This window comes from Cannabis sativa, chromosome 8 (genome assembly GCF_029168945.1).
Source record: "Cannabis sativa cultivar Pink pepper isolate KNU-18-1 chromosome 8, ASM2916894v1, whole genome shotgun sequence".
NCBI classification, from domain to species: Eukaryota; Viridiplantae; Streptophyta; class Magnoliopsida; order Rosales; family Cannabaceae; genus Cannabis; species Cannabis sativa.
The window spans coordinates 10,448,416-10,476,320 of NC_083608.1; the positions used below are offsets into that span (position 1 = coordinate 10,448,416).

Sequence of the window (27,905 nt, forward strand, 5' to 3'; positions counted from 1 at the left end):
ATATGTGTAAAGTTAGATATCATTGTTATCATGATATTAATATTATAAAAAGGAGGCTACTCTGCCATAGTCTCTCTTGAAAGAAAACTATATGTATGTTTTGAGAAGGGTGTGAGAGCATGATTTAGATCTACCTCACTACTTATCCCCTGCTCATATAAACTAAAGTGATAGAAATTATTTACATATTCTATATATATATATTTATCTTATATATAAGATAAGATGATGAAGAAGAGGCCAAGTTGGTCCTTTCTGTTGTGTAACCAGAGTTGTAAAAGCAATCCTTCTAAAACAGCTGATGACTACCATCAAGACGATGAAGTGAAGGCGGATAAAAAGAATGGAAAAATTGTTTACGATGATTCAGTCAAAAGAAGTTCCGGTGGATGGAAGGCCGTATCTTTTATTTTAGGTACTACATGTACTGAATATATATTATTTTTAGGCCAGGCTTATCTGGATAAATGTACAATTGATATTTTGGATTTTTTTTTTTTCATTTATGAGTATAGGAAATGAAACTTTTGAGAGATTGGCAACGTTCGGATTATTGGCAAACTTTATGGTTTACCTAACAACAAAGCTTCACATGGATCAAGTATCAGCTTCTAACGTTATGAACATTTGGGGTGGCATCACCAATTTCGCACCTTTAATTGGGGCTTTCATCTCTGATGCCTATGCTGGTCGCTTCTGGACCATTGCCGTTGCATCTTTTGCTTCGCTTTTGGTATGTTCTTTTAACATCTATTAATAATATATACACTAAAAAAAAGACAAAAAAAAAATATGAAAATTATATAAATACTTCATACGTATACATATATTTTATATAAATATTTGTATACTTTAGTTACGAACGCTTCTCCATAAAATTGATTTTTTTTTTTTTGGCAAAAATAGCTAAATTCCCATTCCGTTTTACTCTATACCCCTTTATTCAAAAATCACATTTAAGTGCCACAGTAGACTGTATACGTGGCAAATTTTTAATGGTCCACGTAATATTAATTTTAAAAAATAATTATAAATATTTAAGAAGTTAAAGATCAAAAAAAACAAAAAAAAATTATAAATATTTTATTTTTAGGATATTGGCGGCTAAACCACCCGCACGTTAAATTTTTTAACACTTAATTAAAAAAATTAAATTTTTGGAGGCAAAACTACCTAAATTCTCATTCCGTTTTTAATACTTTTTCTTTTTCTTTTCTTCTTCTTCTTAACTGAAAAAACCTTAACACCCAGTCGCCTACCCCACGACCCAACCTTCCCCGACTCCCCTCTCACACACTCTCTCTCACGGTGCACAACATCGGCCTTCTTCGACCACCCCATGTCAGACGGGCCATAGAATTGAACCCCACGACCCAAAAAATCCCAACCCCAATCTGCCCTCTTCTCTCTCTCCTTCGATCTTTCTCCAACCCCCCTCTGTTATTTTCTTGTTCAATTTGACCCCCCTTCGGTGACCCCACTTGATTTTTTAATTTCTTGAAAATTTATAACTATTTTTAAAATTAATATTACGTGGACTACTAAAAATTTGTCATGTGTACACCATGTGAGTAGTCTACTGTGGCACTTAACTGTGATTTTTAGACGGATGAGTAAGTACAAAGCAAAACAGAATAGGAGTTTATAGGTAGTTTTGTCCCAAAAAATCGATTTTCGTAGTTAAGCGTTAAAAAAATTTAAAATTCAAGTAATTTAGCCACAGATATCCCTTTAATTAATTATTTTTTTTTTTCACCTTTTATTTCAAGATTGCTCACATAAAATTTAAAGACAGTAATATGTATATATATATGTATATATATATATATATATAATTCTAGTACTCTATATGTATATATATATATGTAATTCTACTACTATACATATATAATTCTTTTTTAGAAAAGTATATATTATATGTAACTTCGTAAATGTGTACATTTATTTCAGTATCAAACTATAATTAATGCAACAATTGAAAAGTATGACTTATATAAAAGGAAAATTTACATAAAATATTTTTTTTGTTATTTTTTTTACATTTTTACATTTAAATATATATTTTTTTAATTTTTTATAAAAATTATCTGAAAACAACAAAACAAAATACACAAAAGTTACAAAAAATTAATGTTAAAATAAAATAAAAATAACATATAAAGAAAAAAAAAAACTAACAGTAAAATAATAAGATAGAATATAAAATTTATTAAAAAAAATCCTATATCCTATAAATAAAATTTTAAAAACAATTCAGTATTTCTTTTATTTTGTTTTTATTGTGTTTATTTTTAAAATAATCCATATATAATAATATTAAATTTTGTTATGCCCTTTCTGAAGGCTAATTATTTGATGGTTAGTCTGTCGTGATTGCTCATGGCTTGCTACAATGGACAAATTTTGGTCAAACGAACCTTTTTCTATCAATTAATTTGCATTAATATTAGCTTCTGTGCTCTGGGTGTTCTTTTTCATTTCAGCATTGCTATTAATAATGCTAACCACTTTCTTGATATGTCACGCTGTGATTTACTAGCGATATTTTTTAAAAATTATTATATTAAACTATGTGGGACCCGATACTTAATTAAACCAATAGCGATATTAACACATATGATGGTGCTAGGCACGACTGATACCCTCTAACTTTCTCTTTTCATTTCTTCCAAGGAAATAAAAACTCATAAAATTTCCACAAGTTAATAAAGGTTAGTTTCAGTCACTCGAGTCTCGACTATTTTTTTTTTCCCGAAATAATAAAACTTCAAATTTACTCACATTTTTCTATTCTAGAAGTGACGCAAGGTATGAATATACTTTGACATCCATATAGTGACATATATAAAAGTATGCACAGTACTCTCCGGCTAGTGGTTCAAGTTGCCTTCGTGTTCGTAATCGTTGGTCCCACAACATTAAGAGCGAGCAAGTAACCATTTTTAATTTCTCCAACATAAGGTTTGGCTGGAAAAAAATCACCTGTTCCATATTTCTGTCTCATCTATGTCCCAACAAATTATATTTTGCCAACTAATTTAAAATGCCAATTGTACATTTAACTAATCAAATATTATTAACTCTGTTTATTTTTCTCCTACTTATTTTCTTTCTTATTTAAAATAACAAAAGTAATCATCTCCCTCTTTATTCTAGTTATTAGTCTACAGTGTATATTTTCTAATTTGCTATAAGTGGTTTGATGAAGTATGTAGAGTATGCTTAGAATTTTCTTTTTCTTACCAGGTTGAATAATCTTTGTTAGAAAAATAAGAGTTTTGATTTTTATCTTTAAGCTTCTAAATCTGATAAAAAATACCAAGATTGAAGAATAAAAATATGATAATTCATAGCAGAAATAATTAATATTGATTAATGAGATTTCAATTTTAGTTAAATATAGAATATCAATGGTCAATCCACATGCAAAGGGATAAATTATATTTTGGAGGGGTTGATTTGTTTAATATATATATATATATATTTATATAAATTAGAGGAAAACAAACCGACTAAGGGAGACTTAGGCTCTTAAATGTACAGTTGGCATCTTAAATGAGTTGGCAAAATATAATTGGTTGGGACAGAGATGGAACAAGAATATGAGAACAGGTGATTTTTTTTCCAGGTTGATTAAATCGCATCAAAGTGCATACAGGTCATGCTTATATGAAGTAGTGCAATAAAACTCATATCAAAGCAAACTCTAATTATTAGTAATATTATACATTAAATATTTTAGGGAAATCTAACATATTAATAAATTAATTAATATAATACCCACATATATTAAGAGAATAGGTAATTAAGGAAGGAAGGCGTGACTTATTCTTTTGGTCATTGGTGGATGGACCACATGAATCATGAAGTGTTAAAAGCTATACGTTTTATTATTTAATTTTTAAGTCTATAGTTGACATAAATTTTAAATTTGTAAGTGGTATAAATTCATTTAGCAGAATAAGTAATTATAAAAGTGTAATTTGTTTTTTTTTTTTTAATTTTGTTAATACAGATTTTATTTTAAATTTATTAAAAGAATATTTAAAAATAACTGACACTACATGTTTCTTTCTACACCTAATAATTTAAAATTTGAATATATATTGATAAAATTAGAGAAAAATTACAGTTTATAAACATTTGTATTTATACCACTAAAAAATCATTCAGCAGTTTATACAATTTAAAATTTTAAAACTTTGAATTTTTATACCGCTATTTATTTTATTTTATTTTAAATTTATATTTGAGAGGGAAATATACGTTTTAATATTCAAAACCCATAATTAATATTATACTTTGGTCTTTCGAAAAATTAATAGAGTGGGACAAAATAAGCAGTATCTGTAACATCTTGATTTATTGCCATAATTATGAGAGTGGAAAACAATATTATTATATTATTGAAAACTTGAACATATTTTGTACTAAGTAATAAAATACTAAAGATAATGCGCCATAATTAATATATAATGGGTCCATGCTGATAGTATATGATAATACATACGTACACATGCTTATACATAATTAGTAAATTTATAATAGTACTTTTTTTTTACTCAAAAAAAAAAAAACACAGGGAATGGTGACGGTGACTATGACAGCGTGGTTACGGCAGCTACATCCTGGGGCATGCACAAAGGAACAATTAGAGTTGGGGCAGTGCCAAGGCCCAACTCAATTACAACTAGGTTGCTTGTTGCTAGGCCTCGGCTTCTTATCCGTAGGCACCGGAGGTATCAGGCCATGCAGTATTCCTTTCGGCGTCGACCAGTTCGATCCCACCACCAACCAAGGACGAAGTGGAATCAACAGCTTTTTCAACTGGTATTTCTATATATATATATATATTAATATATTGTCTTAGGGAGAGTTTCTTTCTAGTCACACCAAAATACGTACCTTACCGGTCTCCTAATTATTAATTATCTAAACTATTCGTCTTATCTCCGACAAAGTACGTTGCCACCAATCAGAGATTATATATATATAATATATATTTTTGCAGGTAATAAATTATTTTAATTATGATTTAAAATACAGTAAATTATACGTCATTCCTCAATTAAGGTGTCTTATAAAAGACTGGTCTTATATATATATCATATATTCATATTCATTATAATTAGAGTAAAATTTATATGTTGAATTGACGTGATACCATACTAAAAATATATATATAAGATAGTTCACATGTTATACATGCATATGTTATTATTTTATATGTTACATTAATATATGACCAATGTGTTGACTATTTATAATTAAAGAGTCACATGTACGTGTTTATTAATATATATATATAAATAAAATTTGATGGTGGCTAACGACACTGACAGGTACTATACGACGTTCACGGTGGTTTTACTGATCACTCAGACTGTGGTCGTTTACATCCAAGACAACCTTAGTTGGGTAATAGGTTTTGGGATTCCGACAGTTTTCATGGCCGGCTCCATAGTATTTTTCTTCGTTGGGGCTCCTCTTTACAATCACGTGAAACCAGAAGGCAGCATATTTTCCGGTATTGCTCAGGTTTTCGTTGCTGCTTTCAAGAAGCGTCGCCTAATGATTCCGGCACCCACTGATAATGTTGACGGAGATGGCTCCCTCTTATTTTATGATCCTCCACTCAATGGAAATGTTTTGTCAAAACTCCCTCGTACCAATCAGTTTAGGTAAGTACATATATATATATATATAAAAATTAATAAAAATTATATAGCTTATAGCCTAACCACAATTTTACGATATTATATCAAATAAGTTTGAATAATAAGTTCAGTTATAAAAGCAACATTTTTTCAACTCATCCTAATCAGTATATGTAAGTATGGGTATGGAATGAGGACAAATTAATGGGCATAGCTTTCTTGGTTTGAAAGGCAAGACCCCAAGTTACCGGGCATTATAGTTATTGTTTGGCGTGATACAGTTGAATATTATATTATAAAATTTGGTATTAGATTTTTATAGCTCTTTAGAAATAATTATTTATATTTTATAATAATTATTAAATTATATTGTGCAGTGCAGTGAAACCCATATTTATAAATTGCACCATGTCTTTTTGTATTTCTTATTATAATATTGACCAATGCTAAAAGTAGTAAGTATAATATCATTATTTGTGTAACAAAATTTAATTTAAAAACTATTAAAATATATGATCAAACTTCAAATGATTACTTGACAATGTTTACTTGGAATAAGATTTGGTCAAACTTGGAATAAGATTAACATAATATTAGATATTTTACATATAATAGATTTGGTCAAACTTGGAATGATTACTTCATAATGCTATCTCCTATTCAATCGATAGTGGTGTCGCCTGAGTTTTTTTATTTAATGCGTGTCTAAGAGGAATAATCTGTAGGCTAATATGATATTGCAAATTTCCCATTTTCCTACAACTTTGTGTGATATTTAAGTAAGTATATAAAATTTATATATTTATATATATAAATATGTATATATATATATATATAAATACTTGTAAGCCCTATTTCTCACTTTCTACAACCAATAAATCATGGTTTCAATAATGCGGAGCAAGTCTGGTCACTTATTCCTTATCCTTAACCTATCTAACAAATCTCCAAGCACTACTACTATATATTTTGCAATTATTACTATGCCTAATCATCATAATAGAATTGCTAAGGGACTATTGCAGTTGTCATCCTTTGAGCTTATACGTACCATCACTATCTGAGGCAGAGGATGAATTCTCATTCTTAACATCCCCTATCAAGTAAAGGAGTGATGGTCTTAGCTCGAGTTTGGTGATGAGAAACTCAAATTTGGAATGCCGCCACTACTACAAAAAGGGGTATTCACAACGGTTCTAAAAAAATATTTTTTTTTGGAGAACCGTCGCTGAAAAAAATCGAGTGTTTAAAACCATTAAAAAAAAAATAGGATATTTCTAATGGTTTTAAATTGTCGGGAGGTATAGACAACGATTTTTAAACGTGCCTAAAAATTCCCGTGCATTTGTAAAAGGGAATTGCTGGCGGTTGAAAATCGTCGACTATACTATAGGCAACGGTTTTAAACCGTAGCTTGTAGTATAGCCGACGGTTTTAAACCAACGACGATTCCCATGCTTCTATTTCATGCGTTTTAGATCTGAAATTTCATTTCCCGCATCTTAAATTTCAAATTTTTATTTTCCCAAGCCATCTTAAATTTCATTTCCCTCCTCTTAAGATATAAATCTCCTCCAAAAAAAAATCATATCTCATTTTTCCAAAGGCATTTGTAAATTTTATTTCATTTCTTGACTCTCTCTCCTTCGTGACCACGACCCACATTGTCCCTCTCCTCCACTCTCTCTCTCTCTAGCTATGTCCCTCTCCTCTGCTCTCTCTTGGCAGCACAAGGTAAGCACAATATTCTCTTATTTGTTGTTTAAATTTCTATTAGCCATTATTTAGTTTGTTAATCTTGATTTGTGTGTGTTCAAAATAAATTCGAAGCTTGTAAATTAAAGAAAGTTTCAAGGATCATCAAGTTAAAAGTAATCTGAAACTTGTGAAAGAAAATTTTGAGGATAAAAACGAGCACAATTACGGTGGATGAGGGTGAAGCTTGTAAAGGTCTTGGAGCGGCTGGGACATATACGAGAAGTAGTTTTGAGGAGGAGGAACACGATAATTTTTTTGTAGCAATCCACTATATCGACGACCACGGTTTAAAACTGTCCACTATAGTATAACCGACAGTTTTAAATTGTAGCCTACAGTATCGACTATAGCCGACAGTTTTAAACCGCCAGGAATTCTTTTATACCGATATTTTTCCACTCTCACCCATTCTACCAAGTATTTACGATGCTCATATAGGCAACAGTTTTATAGACCGTCGAGAATTTTTTACCTAACAGTGTAAAACTATTGGGAATTTTGGGTTTTTTAGTAGTGGGTAGTCCTTTGGTTGAACAACTGACAATTTCATCATGAGATAGAATGTATCTTACCTCAAGCAACTTTTGTAATACCTTGTCCCTCACAAAGTGAATGTCTATTTCAATATGTTTTGTTCTAGCATGGCACAAGATTTGTGGCTAATGCACTTGCACTGAGATTATTACACCATGTAACAAAGGGTGATGTCAAGGGAAATTTCAATTCTCTCAGCAAGGATTCAATTGAGGAAATTTCTGCTCCTACATGAGTCAATACTCTATATTATGATTTAGTGCTTACTTTGGACACCATAGCTTGTTTCTTTGAGGACCAAGACACTTAAGTTTCTTCCAAGTACACATAGTAACCTGCTACAGACCTTTTGTTATTTGGGAAATAGGCCCAATCTACATTGAGAAGCCTATTATGTTTAGTTTATCACATTAGCTAATATGCAGGCCAATATTCAATGTGCCTTTAAGATACTTAGGACTCTTATTGCTCCACTGCAATGAACTGTTGTAGGGGACTTCGAGAAATTCACTAATCTTATTCACAGCATAGGCTATGTTGTAGAGCTCATCTGATGCTTCTGGAGATAGTGGGATGGTGCATTGGCTCTTCCTCATGAAGAGACATTAGTTTTCTTGTAGTGGTAGGAGTAGGACATAGGCTGACATTCGTCATCTTAGCCTGCTTCAATAGAGCTTTTATGTACCTTGTTTGCGTTAAGTATAGCCTTGTGTCATCTCTATGAACTTCATACCAAGGAAGAAGTGTCAAGAACCAAGGTCTTTTTGAGTGAATTCCTTCTTCTATTGAGTAATAAACCGTCAACTTTGTTTCTATTCCTTGTTACAATGTAGTCGTCGACATAAATTAACATAAGAATGATGTCTTTGTCAATTTTATAGTAGAACAATGAAGTTTCATCTCTAGAGTGTTGAAATTCCCATTTTAGCAAGGTAGTTTTGAGTTGATCAAACCAGGCAGGAGGTGCTTACTTTAGGCCATATAGGGACTTGTTCAATGTTTAAAAAAGTTTTCTTTTTCTTTTTCTCTAAATCCTTGGAGTTGTGACATGTAAACGTCTTCTTCCAATACTCCATTTAGGAAGACATTATTTAAATCAAGTAGCTTGATTTCCAATCCTCTAGAGACAGCAATTTGAGTATTTTTTTTTACCGTAGAATAAGGCTTGATTATAGGGCTAAAGGTTTTATCAAAGTCTACTCCAGGTCTTTGGTTGAAACCTTTAGCAATAAGTCTGGCTTTAAATCTTTGAAATAAGCCATCGAGATTGAGCTTTTCCCTAGAAACTCATTTGTTTCTATGAGATTATAGTGAGGTAATAGTGGTACTTGAATTAAGGCGTTGTTTGATTAAGAGCATAAATTTTAGAGCCCATTGTTGCATTCCAGCCTTTGTGTTCCAGGATTTCTTCCACACCATTTGCATCACCAGTAGCAAACTTAAACTGGATGTGACTTAAGAAGGTTTGAGGTTTAAATATACCTGTCTTAGCCCTGGTTATCATAGGATGCACAACCTGCAAAAGAGCAGGTTGTGGAAGAGGTGATGATTTGAGTTCTACAATAGCTGGAAATTCATAATCAGGAGCATTGTAATCATATTTAGGTGTTCTAAAAGGGAACATATATGTGGTATCAGCTACAAGACTGCCCCTCTCAAAACATGAAACAGATCAGGTGTGATAGGGGAAGTATGAACTTGTGTTATTTGAGGTACAGTGAGGCATCTATAGTTCCAAGGGTGCTTTCAGTGGTACCAGTTGTTGACTGAGAAGAAAAGGTAGCAACAGGCAGAGATGACCATGTAGAGCTATGAATAATGACTAATGAGGTAGATCGATAAATGTTAAGAAAACTATCATTCACGGGAAATTCAAGGTCATTAAAAACAACATTTCGATAAATGTAGATTTTGCCCGCGGGAGTGAGATATTTGTATCCTTTGTAGTAGGATTCACTAAACCCTCAATTCACACACTTGATGGAGTAAAATTTAAATGTGTGAGAGTGATTGGGCCTAAGACAAGGAAAACAAGCTAAGCCAAAAGTCTTTAGGAAATCATAATCTGGTTTTTGTGAGAAAAGAATTTCATAGGGAGATTTATATGAGAGAAAAACAGTAGGTAACATACTGATTAGGTACACTACTGAGGGAAAAGCATCACGCCAAAATTTAAGAGGCATACTTGCTTGGGCAAGCAAAATGAGTCCCATCTCAACTATGTGTCTGTGCTTACGTCTAGCTCGACCATTTTAGCTGATGTATGTGGACATGAGCGATGGAATTCTATTCAATGAGTGTTGACAAGATCAATGAAAGCCTTGAATTCTCCACCCCAATTTGACATGAGACATTTTATTTTCCTTTCAAATTTGGTTTCAGCAAGTGCTTTAAATTTAAGAAAGGCATTAAGTACTTCATATTTGAATTTCAATGGATAAATTCATGTAAACCTATTGAAGTCATCAACAAAATAGATATAATATCTATTGTTGATATTGGATGCAATTGGGACAGGACCCCACAGGTCAGTGTGAACAATATCAAGGACATTTTTAACTCTATTTTGAGACAATCTAAAGGAAAAAATCATGGGATTTCCCATATTGACAGGCATCATAGAAGAAATTATTTTCATTGATTGAACATTTTACTGTTGGATTTTAAAATATGGCTTAAAATTTTAGATGAAGGATGGCCAAGATGTTTGTGCCAAACATCTATTTTAGAATTTAAAAGACTATTAACTCTAGGTTGTTCTACATGACTGTTACCAGTGACTGCTAAACTAGTAAAAATATTTTGTTTATTGAAAAGGAAAATGATGAGTGGCTAAACTAAGATGACACTGTGGTGGTCACATGCTTTGTGGAGATATGAAAGTTTATATGGTCCATCTTTAACCACCCCTATGAATAGAGCTTTCGTTGCTACATTGTCCTTAGAACACAACAATCATGATAAAATTTTATAAGCAAATTATTGTCAGCAACAAGCTTAGAAACACTTATGAGATTCTTAACTCTATTAGGCACATGGAGCATTTCATTTAATTATAATAATCTACCATAATCATTCTATAAATAGCCAACACCAATATATGAAATAGTTGATTCATCACCATTACATACTTTAACAGTATCCTTACAACCATCTTCCTATTTCTGGCATAAGTTTGTAGCATCTGAAGTGATGTGGTTACTGGCACCACTATTGGCAAACTAAGCATCACTGTCCACAACATCTGATGTTGCAATAAAGGCATTAGGATTAGCTTTGAACTGAGATTGACCACCAACTTGGTCACATCCAGAATAGCTCTCATCATATTTATAGTAACAAATTAAAGTTGAGTGTCTAAACTTGCCACACACTTGGCGAGTTGGTTAAGCTCCATTTGTACAATCACGACCATGAGGTCTACCACCATATCATCCTCTATTTTCATTGAATTTGCCACCTTTTGGTTAGAGTTGGAATTATTAAAGGAGCCTCTTCCTCTTCTTAGATTGTGAGGTTTTAAAGCCATGTTTGCCTGAGGATTTGCAATAGATGAATTGATTATCTTGCTATTGTTGGCTAGTGTTTGAAGTCATTCGATCTTACTGTCGAAGCTTAACAAAATGTCTTGTAATTCTAACTAGGTTGTTTTGATTCTAGCTTCAATCTGAACCACAATAGAAATATGCTCTGCATCAAGTCCTAAAAGGACATTTGCCACTAGATGGGATTCAAGATATTGGTCTCCTACTACAGCCAGGATGTAAGACCAGATCTTCTTTTTTCATAAGCACTCTGCCATTATAGCAGACTATTTTCTTATTGTTTGAATCAGGGTTCAAAACTCATTCATTTGAGCTCTTAAGTATGCACCATAGAGACTCTCAAGAGCTATCCATAGTTGCTCTCATGACTTCTGTAGCAATTGATTCCGTCATGGAGCTGTATAACCAACCTAAGAGTAATTGGTTGTTAATAATTTAATGCTCAAACTCTGGACTAACTTGAATCACAGAAACTTTAGATCCATCTTCTCTTATTGTAATACCTACAGGAAGAAATTCATTAGGACAAGGATTTATTCCAATCAAAAAATCATCTAAGAGATGACATCAAATAATGGTGAAAATCATTTTTTTTTCTATCAGGTGTAGTTATTACTAACAAGTTTGAGGAAAAATTGTTGATTGAGGGTACATAAGTGTTATGGATATGGATTGGGGAGCTAGAAAGTAGAAGCCTCAACTCTTCTAGCAACAATTCCTATAACAACAGAGCTATTTCAAGAGAGCTTGATGTATGGTCTGCTGGAGGAGTTTGGTTGCAATTACCAAGAGTTTCCATGGGGCTAATATGCTCTGATACTAAGATAAAATTCAGAGAATATTGATAGTATTTTAATTGTAATTCTCAGCTCAAAAATAAAATGAAATGGTATAATTTTATTTATAGGTACCATACCATTACAAGAATAATGAAGTCGTTAGGCTCTATTACAACTATCACGAAAATATCTATATGGAAATAAGTGAAGAATTTTCTTATAACAATATTTTACAAATATTAATATCCCTAATAATCATAATAAAATTGATTGGGGATCAGTGCAGCTATCATCCCTTGAGCTTACTGTGTACCATCAGTACTACTTGTGCCAAAAGATGAATTCTCATACTTATCACACATGAATATCTATTTTTTTCAAAAAAATAAATAAAAAAAAATAATTTGAATATTATAGATATTAATTTATTATACTTAGATGGTATTTTAGTTTCACTCAAAATCTATATTCCTAATAAAATAAACTATTACAATATTCTATATACATTCAAATACAATATAATGAACTCAAAAGCAATATTAAATATTCATTTAAAAAAAATACACATTCAATATACTGTATCTAACTTTTTTTTATATTTATATACCATGTACAATATATAATATAAAAAAAATAAATTAAAAGATAAAATAAAATATCAAATACAATTATAATCAACATCTTTACCCTTAATGCAACATGCAAATAAAAAAAATCCACCTGCAAAAAATACAAACAAAATTCAAATCAATATCTTTATTAAAGTTTCAATAAAAATTCAATTAAAAGATAAATCAATTAAATAGAAAGGAAAGAAAATGTTAGTTCAAACAAAATAAATCTCAAAAGCTCAATTTCTTCTCAGCCTTCACCCATACCCTAACTTTTCTCATTCTCTTCATTTCATATTCACCATTGTTATCTATTTTTTTGCACATTGACGTGGCAGAAGAATCAGGTGACGCGTGTCTTGCATTTTTTTTACCTTGGCGGAGGTGAATATTTTGAACAGACTCTATATTGTACATCAACATGTATAACCTTTGATTACCCGAGTAGGATGAAAGATAGATCCTCCGGGCAAGTATAAGTCTGGCTTGTCAAACTACCTCCAAAGAGTTAATCACTTCAGAGTAATCCTGCGATGCCAAGACACGAAGGCAATCCCTACAATATTGGGATTGAATTAGAGAAATATGGCAACCTGTTCTAGTTTCCTACTTCATGTATCATAATTATGTAATAAATATAATTTCCTATTTTATAGATTGTAAGCAAAAGGGAAACCTTCCCTCATGCATTAAGGCCCTATAAATAGTGACTTAGCCTCACAGTGAAAGGGATCGAAAGAATTTCTTTAGAGAGAGATTTAAGAGAATTACTCAGAGATTCATTGTTAGAGCTTTCAGAGAGAAAAACACTTTATTCTTTCTCTCAAGTTAATACAATTCAAGAGGAGTAGGCTATTCCACACTCACGGGGCCAAACTTCTTTAAAATCTGGTGTTCTTTATTACATTATGGTTTTTTCTCTATTTTAATTACATTCTTGATCGCTTATTAATTGACTCATTTTTGTTGACTAAAAGTGAGGTCCACATTTTTGTGTTTTCATTGAGAGTAAAAACCCAAGTTTTCTTTTTATCTTAAGTTTTAACAGACGTACATGAGTGTGCTATAAACTCGTAGAGGCCTAGCTGATAAGGGCGACCTGATAGTGACATATCCTAATGTGTAGACCCCTGGGAACACAAGAGGACCACCAGGGACAAACCCCGAACATGCCAATACACAACCACCTACTGTGGGTCATGGTGTGACTTCTTCTCTCGCTGGGATCACACCAGGCGTGCAAGAGACTGGGCACACCAGTTCAGCATTCAATCAATCCACTCCCAACACTGAAGTCCCGTCCACCACTAATGTTTAAGGACAGTAAGAGACGATACTAAAATCCAAAACCTCCGAGCAGCCCTTGGACTCATGTAGGGTCAGAATAACGCTTTGCACCATGATCAGGAAGATCTCTGCATTGCTATAAATCTTGCATTTGACGAGCAAAGATGTCAACTTATGGAATGGAAGGATAGGGAGATGGAAACCTTAAGGGCTCAACAAGCAGCTATTGATGATCGTACAAGGCAGGCCACCGTACTGATAAGGAGGGCCTACCAAGTCACCAATCAATAGCCAACTACCGCATCTAGTATCCCTATGGGCGATACAAAAGAGTATGCTACTGGGCATACCGCCTAATGGTCAGCCGTCTAATCCACGGCCACAGGTCCAACCTGTGGGCCATACGGTAGATGGCCATATCCTTCCTAAGCGCCCTTTGGGTGGACTTATACTTAACAACTTCACCCCGACTAACATCTCTGGCCAACCTACCGGCCAAATAAGTCAGACGCCAAGACCACCTAGTCATTGGTATTTAATAGGTTGGGTGCCACACATGACCTCAAGACTGACTTAAATAGAAGAAGGGGTTTGGATGAATAGTACGTCCCACCAGCTATCCAGCCAGATATTTGCATCCAGAATCCAGTTCAAAGAGAACCTAACGTGACACAGGTCGGTCAACAAGCTAAACTAGTTCATCCATTGATGCAAGCATAATTGGACCAACTTAAAAACATGATACAAGGCCTGATGGGACCAAAACTCACCGATCTCGAACTTGACAGGGCGTGTAGATCACCCTTTCCCCTGAGATTGAAGTCCTTGAACTACCCCCAAAGTTCAAGATGCCAACCTGGAAGATGTATATAGGGAAAGAGGATCCCTTATAACATCTAAAATATTTCAAAATACAGATGGATCTAAAAGGGGTACGAGGTGATGTCTGATGGAGAGTATTCCCAGTAACCCTTGTAGAAGCTTCTCACCAATTGTACTTCAAGCTGCCTCCATGGAGGTTCAATTCATGGAATGCTTTCTCTGCAAAATTCCACGCTTAGTTTTCCTCCTCCTGTTAACTTCCCTCGGATCTAGAAGATCTGGTCAAGGTAAAACGGATGCCAGGGGAACCTCTCAGAGCTTATATAAACAGATTTATGACAGAGGCTACCAAGGTTAAGGGGTTGACCGAAGAAGGAAGGCTGGCCGCGATACTGAGGGGAATTGAGCCACTTAGAGAACTATGGAAGGATATTAAAAGGCTGACCATGGGTTTAATGGCTGAATTTTTGGACCGAGTAGATGGATTTATTAAGCTTAAAGAAGCTATTCGGTGTGTAGACACCGTTGGATAAAAGAAGAGCCAGCCATGTACCACCTCAGAAGGAGAGTCCGCTCAGAGTCCACAGTATCCTGGCAGTTTAAACTCGAATGGGAAGAGGTCTAATAACGATAGCAGGCAGGGCAACAGAAAGAAAGGCAAGTTCATTGGAAATGTCGAACAGCACACTAGGGACAATGCCTCAAAGTTTACTTCTTTTTTTATCCTAACAAATGACCTAGGGACAATATATCCAATAACTCAGTCTACGGTCCCATACAAGAAACCCTCTCCCATGAAGAAGGACGTGAATAAAAGAGACATGTCCAAGTTCTACCATTTTAACGCGGACTAGCCATGACACAAATGAATGCAATAACTTGAAGTGGGAAATTGAATTTTCGAACAGGAAGAATAACCTGTACTTGCAAGAGTATGTCAAGGCTGACCAGAATCAGAGGGTTGGCCAAGCAGACAATAACTAGACCAAATCGATGCCTCCGCCAGTGGACGAGCATTTACAAGTTATTATTGGGGGTCCACATCCTGCTGGAGACTCGGGCAAAGCTCGAGAAAAGTATGCTTGAGCCTTGTAGTATGAACAAAAGGGAGCAATTTTTGCCATAGAGGAGAGAAAGACAAAAATACCACGGGTAGGGGAACCCACAATAACTTTCACTGAAGCATACACTAATCATGTCCACTTCCCACACAACGATCCCTTGGTTGTTGAAGTATAGATTACGAATACGACAGTGGCACGAACCATGATAGACAATGGAGCCTCTTCAAACATTTTGTTTAAAACAACCTATGAGAAGATGGGGCTTCAAATTAAAGATCTAATCCCCTACACCCAGCTCGTATATGGTTTCTCCAGCTAGAGCATTGCCCTTCTAGGACAAATCTATCTACCCCTCACTGTTGGACAAGCTCTGAGGAGCATAACTGTGACGACACAATTTTCAATAATTGATGTCCCATCAGCTTTCAATGTCATGTTAGGCTGATCAGCCCTCTATGACTTAAAAGCTGTCACGTCAGTTTTCCATCTGTGTGTCAAGTTCCCAACAAAGAATGGGGTAGGGTGCCTCAGAGGGAACCAAAGAATAGCACGAGAATGCTATAATCTTGCCCTAACTAAGGTCAAAAAGGAAAGTACCTCCGGCCAGAGTTCAGGCAAAGGAAAAAGTATTGCCCAATAGGAAGTCACCCAAGGTAAGGATGAGGACATGGATCCCCGACTTGGGGAATCAAACACAAATGTAGGGTCGGTTGAGGAATTAGAAGAGGTGGAAATCGACCCAAATATCCCAACCAAGAAACTCAAAATTGGTAAGGGTTTGTTGCTCGAAGTAAAATTAGCCTTAATAAAATTTCTAAGAGAAAACCTGGATGTTTTTACCTAGTCACATGAGGATATGGTCCGTATTGACCCTTCTATAATGTCTCACACCCTAAACATTGACCCTAACTTTTGCCCTGTTCAACAAAAAAGAAGACTACTGGACAAAGAACGGGCGCAAGCATTGAAAGAGAAGATAGAAAGACTGTGCGAAAATGATTTCATCATCGAAGCTTTCTTCTTAGCTCGGTTAGCTAACCACATACTGGTACCCAAACCTGATAAAAAATGGCGAGTACATATTGATTTCACTGACCTCAACAAGGTGTGCCCTAAGGATTGTTTCCCACTTCCAGGAATTGATCAGCTCATTGATGCTACAACTGGGCGCGAAATCATGAGCTTCATGGACGCCTATTCAGGGTATAATCAAATCAGAATGCATCCATTAGATGAAGAACATACAAGTTTTCGAACAGATATGGGTCTGTATGATTACAAGTTTATGGCATTCAATTTGAAGAATACTGGAGCTACCTACCAAAGTCTAGTAAATAAAATGTATAAAGACCAGATTGGTCAAAATATGGAGGTATATGTGGATGATATTCTTGTCAAATCCAAGAAAGTTGGGGGCATATAGAGGATCTGGATTAATGCTTCAAAATCCTCAAAAAATGCAACATGGAACCCACTCCCTTAAAGTGCTCCTTTGGAGTTAGCTCGGGTAAGTTTCTTGGTTTTATTGTTAATGCTCAGGGTATAGAAGCCAATCAAGAGAAAGTACAAGCCCTCCTGGATATGAAATTACCAACAAAAACTAAGGAAGGCCAAAGCTTAACTGGTCGGATAGTCGCACTCAGTAGATTCGTTTCGAAGTCAACAGACAAGTGCGTTCCTTTCTTCAACATCCTTCGAGGTAATAAAAAATTTGAATGGACGGAGGAATGCGAGAAAATTTTCTAAGAATTAAAAAGACAACTTGCAAAGCCTCCCATACTCTCAAAACCCCCTGACATAGAAGAGTTAGGAATATACTTAGTCGTTACAGAGTATGCTATAAGTGCCGTGTTGATAAGAGAAGAGAACAACGTCCAACATCCAGTTTACTATATCAGCAAAATGATCGTTGAAGCTGAGGGACGATATCCTTTGATAGAGAAGCTCACTTACTGCCTAATCTTAGCAACAAGGAAGTTAAGGCCTTATTTCCAAGCTCACCCTGTTCGGGTAGACACCGACCAACCATTGCGCAAAATATTGTAAGAACCTGACGTCTCTAGACAGTTACTTAAATGGTCAATAGAGTTGGGTCAGTACGAAATAATCTTCCAACCCCGAACAGCAGTTAAAGGACATGCCTTAGCAGACTTTATGGTTGAGTGCACGGGCAAAGAAGAAAGCAGCATAAGGGACAACCCGAAGCCAGTACAAGAACCCCTCCCAGACAATAACGAAGATAGAGCTACTTGGAAATTGAACGTATATAGGTCCGCTACAAATCCACTTTTTGGTGTAAGGATTTCCCTTGTCACACCTAGGGGCAACATCTGCACAGAGCAGTCAAATTTGGGTTTAAGGCCTCCAATAACGAAGCAGAGTATGAAGCCCTCATTGTTGGCTTAAAACTTGCTCAAGATTTGCATGCTGAATACATTGAGGTCTGTAGTGATTCACAATTGGTAGTGAATCATGTTTAAGGAGAGTACGAGGCTCGGAGAGAGAAAATGATGGCTTATCTAAGCAAGATACAAGACCTGCTCCCACAATTCAAGGGTTACACCCTCAAGAAAATTCTAAGAGAAGAAAATACAACTGTTGGCACTTTAGCCCGGCTTACAAGAAACACAGTAAGAGATAAGGCCAATCTAGTCCTTATTCAATTTTTAGAAGAGCCCAGCATCAATTGTACTGAAGAAATTGAGATGATAGACACAACACTGAACTGGATGACAGCTATAGCAGCCTACCTCATTATTGGAGAACTTCCAAATGACAGAAACGAAGCTCAGAAAATGATGAGAAAAGTTGCACGATACATCATAATAGAAGGTGTAATGAATAGAAGAGGTTTCTCCATGCCATTACTTAGGTGTGTAACAAAAGAAGAAGCTGTGCGTCTCTTGTCTTAGGTACATGATGGATTCGGTGGCAACCACACAGTAAGGAAAAGCCTATCAAAGAAAATACTAAGGCGGGGATATTTCTAGCCAACCATGATGGAAGATTCAAAGGCATATGTAAAGAAATGTGACAAATGCCAGAGGTTTTTGAAGATCCCCCGTGCACCTCCCAACGAGCTAATTCAGATGCAAAATTCTTGGCCTTTGCTATCTGGGGAATAGACCTGATCGGACAGTTTCTAAAAGGGAAGGGCGGGGTACAGTATGAGTGGTCGCAGTTGATTATTTCACAAAATGGATCGAAGCCGAGCCTTTGGCAATAATCACATCTAAAAATTATTGGACTTTGTGGTGAAGAATATAATATGTCAGTTCAGACTCCCGCACAAAATCATTTTAGATAATGGCAAACAGTTTGACAGCCAGATGTTTACAGATTTCTGTAAGATACATGGAATCATAAAGAGTTTCTCCGTAGTGGCACACCCTTAATCAAATGGTCAGGTTGAAGCAGTCAATAAGACACTCAAAGACACCATGAAAAAATGACTTGAAGAAGCTAAAGGGAACTGGCCGAAGGAACTACCAGAAGTATTGTGGTCATACCTAACAAAAAAAAATAGCAACTGGACAAACACAGTTTGTTATGGCACATGGTTATGAAGCTATGTTGTCTGCAGAATTAAAACCTCCGTCCCACAGAAGATTGACCTATGATCAAGAAGCTAATCATGATCTCGTAGCAGAATCACTTGACGAAATTAAAGAAAACAAGCCTCAACAAACCTAAAGTTAGCTGTGCACCAACAAAAGGTGGCTCGATACTTCAACAAGCAAGTGAGGGCGAGGAAATTCTTTGTGGGAGATATGGTCATCAGAAGAGTATTCCTAAACACAAAAGATAGCTTGGCTGGCGTGCTCGAACCTAATTGGGAAGGACCATATCAGGTAGTCAAAGTTACAGACTCGAGGGCGTATAAGCTTGGGCGGTATGACGAAAATATAGAGCTCATTCTACTACCAAGGTAATGGAATGGGGAACAATTGAGGAAATACTAACAGTAAGTGTACAAGGTCGGACGACGACTTTAAGTACACAATGCTATAACATTTACTTTTAAGTAGATGAACTTCTGGGCGGATCACACTCAATGGTTTAGATAAAATGACTAGTACTCAGGTCGGATGACCATCTTTAAAGTATAAAAAGTGCAATTGTTTATGTTTAAATTAGCTAAAGATCAGTTAGATCATTTAATAGCTTTCATAAATGTAAGTTACCACGGCAACAAAATTGTTCTGACCAATAAATGAATAAAGATATTAATTATCATTCTAATTGTGTCAATTATGTTAGCAAGTTATGAATTTACCATTAATGCGTACAAAAGGTCTGATCGACCCCAAAGGTCGAACAAACAAAAATTGAATTTGTGAAATGCAAGTGACCAAGAGTCATAAGTCTTCTCGGTCACTTGGGAGGCATCTATACCCGTACAAAGCATTGGTAAATAACAAGGTAAATAACAAGCTCAAAAAAATAATATAACGGTTTGCACAATTACTTAAACAAGGGAAAATATTCATTTAAAAGATGACAAAAGCACGGTATAAACCAGGGATTAAAGGCTGCCCGGTAACCTAGTTGTCTCAAAATGAAATGAAGTATTACCAAGTTTAAAAACAGCTTGGCCGGTCATATTATCTTTAATAAAGGCCCATGGGCCAAACAGATGAAAAAAGGGAGATTCACACTGCAGGAGTCCTAGGCTCCTTCTATGGATCAACTTGGTTAGTAGGGGCTGAGGTCTTAGTATTCTGGTCGGTAGGGGCCAAGGTCTAAGTGTTCTAGTCGGTCAGGGCTGTGGAATTGGCTGCCTTAAGGATTTCTTTGGTTGCCTGACCCACACGGTAACTAAGATATGCCTCTTTGGTATCTCCGAGGTAATCAAAATTTCCTTCTGGGTTTGCCTTCCAGAATTCATAGAAAACTTCCAAGGTGGTAGTTTCCAAGATTTTGACCTCCTTCAAGAGTTGTTCTTCCCTTGTTTGCCTAGATTTGATGTCCTCCTCCAAGTCTGTCTTATCCTTGGTTAACTTTGAAAGAAGAGTGTGGAGACCTTCCCTCTCGTCCTTAAGCTCATTGACCTGCTTGGATAAGGCCTCGTTGTCTGCCTCGAGTTGGGTGGTAGATGGCATCTCTTGAATTTCCTTGGTCAACTTCTCAATCTATTTGTTGGCGCCTAAAATCTTCTTGTTCACTTCACCCAGCTCAACCCTTACAGTATCGACCTCCTTCTTAGCCGTATCCATCTCCTTCTGTAGATTGGTGGTGGTGGTGATATTCTTCAGGGCAGCAAATTTGGCTCGGGAGTAAGTGTAGGCCAACTTCAGATTGAGCTGCACAGGAAATTGTCAAAACCTACACTGGTAAATAGACAGGATAAAAACCAAGAAGAAAATACTTACACGAGTTGCCTCCTTGAGGAGCCCACCCATCAAAAGCTCCACAGACATCTCATTATCAACCCCGGCCAGCTGATCACTCACCTCGAGAAGTAACCGATCGTGGTGGTACTAAAGCATCTCCTTGCCTTTCTTGGCTTCAGAGCTTAGCACTACGGCAGTGTTGGAGGATTTGATCGGACCAGATCCATCCAAACTATCTCCCTTGGTACCTTTAGATTTGGAGGCCTTCTTGGTTGGTGGCTCCACCTCGGGTGCTACCTCTTCAGAAAGATCGATAATTTTCTCGACCGAACTCTTATCTTTGGGCGACATCTCCATAGGCGGTACCTCATCACCCCTTGGTCGTTTGGGCGAAGGGGTCTATCCAGAGCTATCACCTGACCTATTTTTCATAGCTTGGAACAACTTTTGAGACATAGCTGCACATGAACAAAACATGAAGGTTAGAAACAAGTGTGATATAGGCCAAGTCGGATGATAGTTAGGTGAGTAAAAATACACTGCGCACAGGCAGGAGCAATTTCCCAAGCAAGCAGGGATGGAGGTTTATCGTCTAAAGAGTCTTCTTGTTCTTGCTCCGTCAGAACGACTTTTCCCTTTCTCTCCACTGTGGCGGATGGTCAAGCAGGTCTATCAGGCTTCTCCCTAATTCTGATAGAACGTTCAACTGGTGCATGGCTACTCAGATGGGCATTCCTCTTCTTTTTTCTTAGATTCTCCTGTTCGGGTACCTTCTCTTGGTTGGGCTTTGCCTTTTCACCTTCTTCACAGCCCTTGGCACAAAATTGGTTTGGAAGAGTTTGTACTTAACAAAATTGGCCTTAGTGGCCAGGAGAGTGATGTTCCGTGCAGCGTGTGGCAGTTGAAGAATTTTTTGTGCCCTCCTCCTGAGCCCCAACGTAAATGGAGGGCGGCAATAAGATGGCACCTGTTGGAAGCTGGTGTTGACAGTGTCCATTCCCTGGACAAAGTTATACTCATCTACAAAGTTCTGTATTTTACTCACCTCGGTATCTGTGGTGCCTATCAACCACTTCTCCTCGATCAGAGAAAAATAGAAGTATCCCAATCTGTTCTGCTTGGGACTTGACTTCAGATGAAAGAGCCAGTTGGTGTAATGTGGGGACGGCTCATCCCATCCTTGCAAGGCATAAAGAATGAACATGATAGATACGTATTTGATGCCCTTAGGAGTAAATTGGGTCGTGCAAAGGTGGTAGTAGTTTTCGATCTTCCTAAAGTACGGAAGGAAGGGTAAGATAGCACCCTGCTTGGTATGGACGCCCAACCAAGTGCAGTAACCTTCCCTTGGACTAGTCGCCAACTGGTTGGGGGAGGGAAGGAAGCATTCGACATTCCCTAATTAACCAAGCTTGAGCAGATTCTTCATCTTTGCCCTGGTTACCACAGGTGGAAGAGAAACCCACTGATCTCATAGTGTGCCTTGCCTCCTTAGAGGAACAGCCTCGGTGTATTCCTCAGTGACATAATCTTCATCGGCCTCCAAGACTTCCCCGGCCTCAGATACAGGTTGTCCTTCTTCATTAAAGCCACCAAATGGCAGCCTTCGAGCTGCACCTTCCTCATCTTCAGCCTTAGAAGAAGTATCAGGACGAACCTTGCCCTAGTCCTCCATCTCTTGGACTTCAATGTCCCCAATAGTATTTTCCTCTTCAGTAGCAGGCTGGGCGTGCTCAACATTTGGCAATGTAGTGAGACGGGCAATTTGCGGGTCAGACAAAGAAGACTTCCGCATAGTTTTCTTGGTTTGGACCATCATCTTAGGCCTGGACGGAACTTTATTTGTGTGCCTAGAAATAGTCATGATAAATGTGGCAAGGAGTTTACCTACAGCAGCAGGACTTGGACAGCCTACGCGCAAGGTATCAACGATATCTAGACGAACAATATATGTCCAGTTGGATGGAAGATAGCATCTCCACCCCTTTCTAAGATCTTAGATGAAGTGTCTGTACCCTTGGCCTTCGATCTGGCTGGGATAAAAGTGGTGTGGTACCTCAGGTTCTGGGGAAGGTCTGTGCTCACTACTTATTTCCCAATCTTCAAAGCTAGAATTGGAAAGGATGTTACTGGATGAAGACGGACTAGCATAGAGGCAAGGATGATCCTTGTATAAAAGTTGAAGTAGATCCTGGTCGATATGATGTTTGCCTCCCCAAAACTCACCAAACTTCATCTATAAAAGGGAGGAAACAAGATGAGAGTTTGGTCAGGGTAACGAATGAAAATAGGTTGATTATACTGACCAGGTCTGATTGGAGGATCAAAAATAGAATAATAATGAAGTTTACAACCCAGAAGTTCAAAATTTTGAATTAAGGTCTGATTCTCACTAAACCCCAAATGGGTAAGTGAAAATGAGTGTCATGTGGTTAAAATTAAAATGTAGTTATGATCAAGCACGTGATTAGGCATAATTAAGATCTCTAAGTCTTAAACCTAGAATTTCTATGATTCTCCTACAACATGTTCAAGAATAATCAAGTTTCACAGGGAGAAATCCAGAAAATTAAGCATGTGAATGTATAAAAAAGGAGAAAATGAAGAACTTGCTCACTGATTTGAAACTTTTGATCTGCTCGGACGACACTGGCCAGATGTTTCTAAGAATTTCTTTGAAGAAATTAAGAGAAAAAAGGATTTTTGCTCTGATTTTTCAAGAATAAAAATGACTAAAAGTGGTTGATTAGGGTTTTTAGTCCTATGTATAAGCAGATCAAAGAAGATGAGTAATCATTTCAAATTTTAAATGTCTCAAATTCCCCCCAAAAGTGTACATTATGTACTCGATTACTTGCAGAATAACCATCGTCACGTGAAAATTTTGAGGCATGGTTCGAGATAAAACTATCAATCAGCATTAATAAGCTGAAATTGAAGAGACTCTTGATCAGAGTCACATAAGATCATCAATCAACACCACAGACACGCGTCACCCAGGTGAAGTCCACGTGCGACCACGAAGGTCCCGCACAGACTTGGGGGGCAAATGTAATCCAATTTTTTACACATTGACGTGGGAAAAGAATCAGGTGACTTGTGTCCTGCATTTCTTGTACCTGGGCGGAGGTGAATGTCTTGAACAGACTCTATATTGTACGTCAGCATGTATAACCTTTGATTACCCGAGCAGGATGAAAGATAGATCATTAAGGCAAGTATAAGTATGGCTTGCCGAACTACTTCCAAAGAGTTAATTACTTCAAAGTAATCCTGCGATGCCAAGACACGAAGGCAATCCCTACAATCGTGGGATTGAATTAGAGAAATATGGCAACCTGTTTTAGTTTCCTACTTCGTGTATCATAATTATGTAATAAATGTAATTTCCTATTTTATACATTGTAAGCAAAAGGAAAACCTTCCCTCATGCATTAAGGCCCTATAAATAGTGACTTAGCCTCACTGTGAGAGGGATCGAAAGAATTGCTTCAGAGAGAGATCTAAGAGAATTACTCAGAGATTCATTGTAAGAGCTTTTAGAGATAAAAATACTTCGTTCGTTCTCTAAGGTTAATCCAATTCAAGAGGAGTAGGCAATTACCACACTCACACGGTCGAACCTTTTTTAAATTATGATGCTCTTTATTACTTTATGGTTTTTACTCTATTTTAATTACATTCTTAATTGCTTATTAATTGACTCATTGTCATTGACTAAAAGTGAGGTCAACAACCACTATTTACAGCCTGTAATAACTCCCCACCACCAGCTCGAGCTCCATCTCCATTCTCCACAACATGCCTACTCAGAATCTTCTACTAATAAATCCCTTTGGGTCCACACAAATATAAGTTTCTAAATAAATTATATCTTGAAACATATAGATCTAAATCTAAGAAGATAAATGCCAGATTGAAAAGAAAAAAAATACAAGAAAAGAGTTGTTACATACCAAAGACGGGGTTCATAGAGTTCTTAGCCATCAACCCTCCACGCAAGTTCCATTATCCATGTCATTCTCAGTGTTTACGGCCATCGACCCTCACCCGCATGGTCCATGGCATTCTCAAAACGAGATCATGGAAAAGATATGAGGGACACTAGAGTCGCACATAGAACTCGCGCGAGAAGGATGTTATCGCATACCATAGCCACCGTTAGCGATGAGATAGTGGTTCAACTAGATTGAGATACTGTAGATAAAGACGATGAGAGAGAGGTGTCGGACATTGTATTTGGTCAGAGAGAGAAGCGCATGTGAGAGTGATATTTTTAGGGTTAGGTTCACAGTCATACTGAAGAAAGAGGGTGAGTTAGGTTTTTGATTATATTGAGAGGGGTTTTCAATCTAAACGAGTTTTAGGTTTTAGGGTTCAAAATGATAATACTTAGAGAGAGAGAGAGAGAGAGAGAGAGAGAGAGAGAGAGAGAGAGAGAGAGAGAGAGAGAGAGAGAGAGAGAGAGAGAGAGAGAAAGTACCTACCTTTCATGTTCTGGACATGATTACATTTTTTCATGTCCATCAATGCTAAATATGAAATCTCCTTAAAACTTTTTCATATCTAACACTATTTTTGCTAGACATTACATTTTTTCATGTCCATCAAAGCTAAATATGAAATCTCCTCAAAACTTTTCTCTTTTCTATATCTAACATTATTTTTGCTAGACATGAAAATGAGAAATAGAAGGGGGTATACTGTTTCTTATAGTAGTGAAACTCATCTTATGTACTATTAATATTTAAGTACATAAAAAATTTTAAGAACTTATGTGTGTTTGTAGTTGGTTTTGTGAGCTTAGAAATTTTTTACTTGCTTAGCAAAAAAAATTAAGAAGTAAGTAATTATATTACAATTAATAATTATTGTATATAAGATATATATTAAGTTTGATCTACCAGTACGTACATATTAAGAAGCAGAAGTTTTTTTTTTTTTTTGAAAGGGAAGAAATTGATAAATCTGTATAGTTTAATATTAAGCTTTGTTGTACATAGTTTATATTTGATTTTTCTGTTTTATATATATATATAACAAAGAAAAAAAATTAAACAATTATTGATCATAATATATCAATTTATGTAAATTAAATATTTTATTAGCATTGAATCTCTAGCAAAATATTAAATATATGTTTCTATAGTTATCTAGTTCTCGCCGATTTGAATAAGAGAAATTAATGGAATTATTTATTTATTATTTTAAATATATGGTTACTCACTTTTTCCATTTAATTTTAAGATTTGTTGGTGTACTTTTTGTTTCGATAGGTATTTTGACAAAGCAGCTGTAATATTGGAAAATGAGATAAACCCAAACGGCGATCCTTTGAACAAGTGGAGATTGTGCAGTATCCAACAGGTAGAGGAAGTGAAGTGCTTAGCAAGAATCACACCGATATGGGCATCAGGAATCATAAGCTTGATCTCCATAGTCCAACAAGGGACTTTCACAGTCTCTCAAGCTCTCAAAATGGATCGTCACATAGGTTCCAATTTTGAGGTCCCAGCAGGTTCAATAGGCGTCATCTCACTCATCACCATCGGCATTTGGCTTCCTTTCTACGACCGCCTACTCGTCCCAGCTCTCCGCCGAATCACCAACCACGAGAACGGAATCACACTCCTCCAGAGAATTGGAATCGGAAACATTTTCTCAATTCTGTCAATGGTAGTAGCCGGATTAGTCGAAAAGGAGAGAAGAAGATGGGCCAACTCAGGGATGGCGTCCATGTCGGTGTTCTGGTTGGCCCCACAATTGGTGTTAATGGGATTTTGTGAAGCCTTTAACATGATAGGACTAATTGAGTTTTTCAACCGCCAGTTTCCGGATCACATGAGGAGCATTGGAAATGCGCTCTTCTCTTGCTCTTTCGCTGGTGCTAGTTACACTAGCAGTATATTGGTTACTGTCCTCCATCGAGTTACCGCTACCAATGACCGACCCGATTGGTTGACTAATGATATTAACAAGGGGAGGCTGGACTATTTTTACTATCTTTTAGCTGGTTTGGGTGTCTTTAATGTTCTTTATTTCCTCTATTGTGCTAGTCGTTATCGTTACAAAGGGGCTGTCATAGAATTGGAGAACAAAGCTACAAATGTGGTAGATGTGGAGATGAATTCGGTGCTTAATAAAGGGCTGAGTACTTGAATCACTTGGTGGGTGATGATCATTGCTCCTCAGAAATAAGTAGTACTACTATTATAGTAGTGGTGAGTGAGTGATATATATAGACACACAATGATATAGACACACATATATGTATAATAAATCAATATATCCATTTTGTCATTAGCCCTATACAACTTCTTATTGAAATTGAAAAAAAATTGTAACTTGTTAATGACATGAGATCTAAAAATAAAAGATAATGACAAAAAGGGAATATTTCTAGCTCTATAGCATAATTGATGGGTCTTCTCACTATAAGAAATTATGCAATTTTGCATCGATAAAAGTTAACTGATTTCACTAGTACACCTTTACCAATGCAAAACTGCGCTTAC

General features: G+C 36.3%; 1 protein-coding gene across 1 annotated transcript; it reads left to right on the forward strand.

The window, feature by feature from the left end:
* Window positions 1-27,803, forward strand: LOC115699121 (protein NRT1/ PTR FAMILY 2.13). Its single transcript, XM_030626365.2, has 5 exons — window positions 1-415; window positions 516-733; window positions 4,583-4,830; window positions 5,343-5,681; window positions 26,667-27,803. The coding sequence occupies exons 1-5, from the start codon at window positions 226-228 to the stop codon at window positions 27,547-27,549; spliced, it is 1,878 nt and encodes a 625-aa protein (XP_030482225.2). The 5' UTR covers window positions 1-225; the 3' UTR covers window positions 27,550-27,803.
* The last annotated feature ends 102 nt before the right edge of the window (window positions 27,804-27,905 follow it).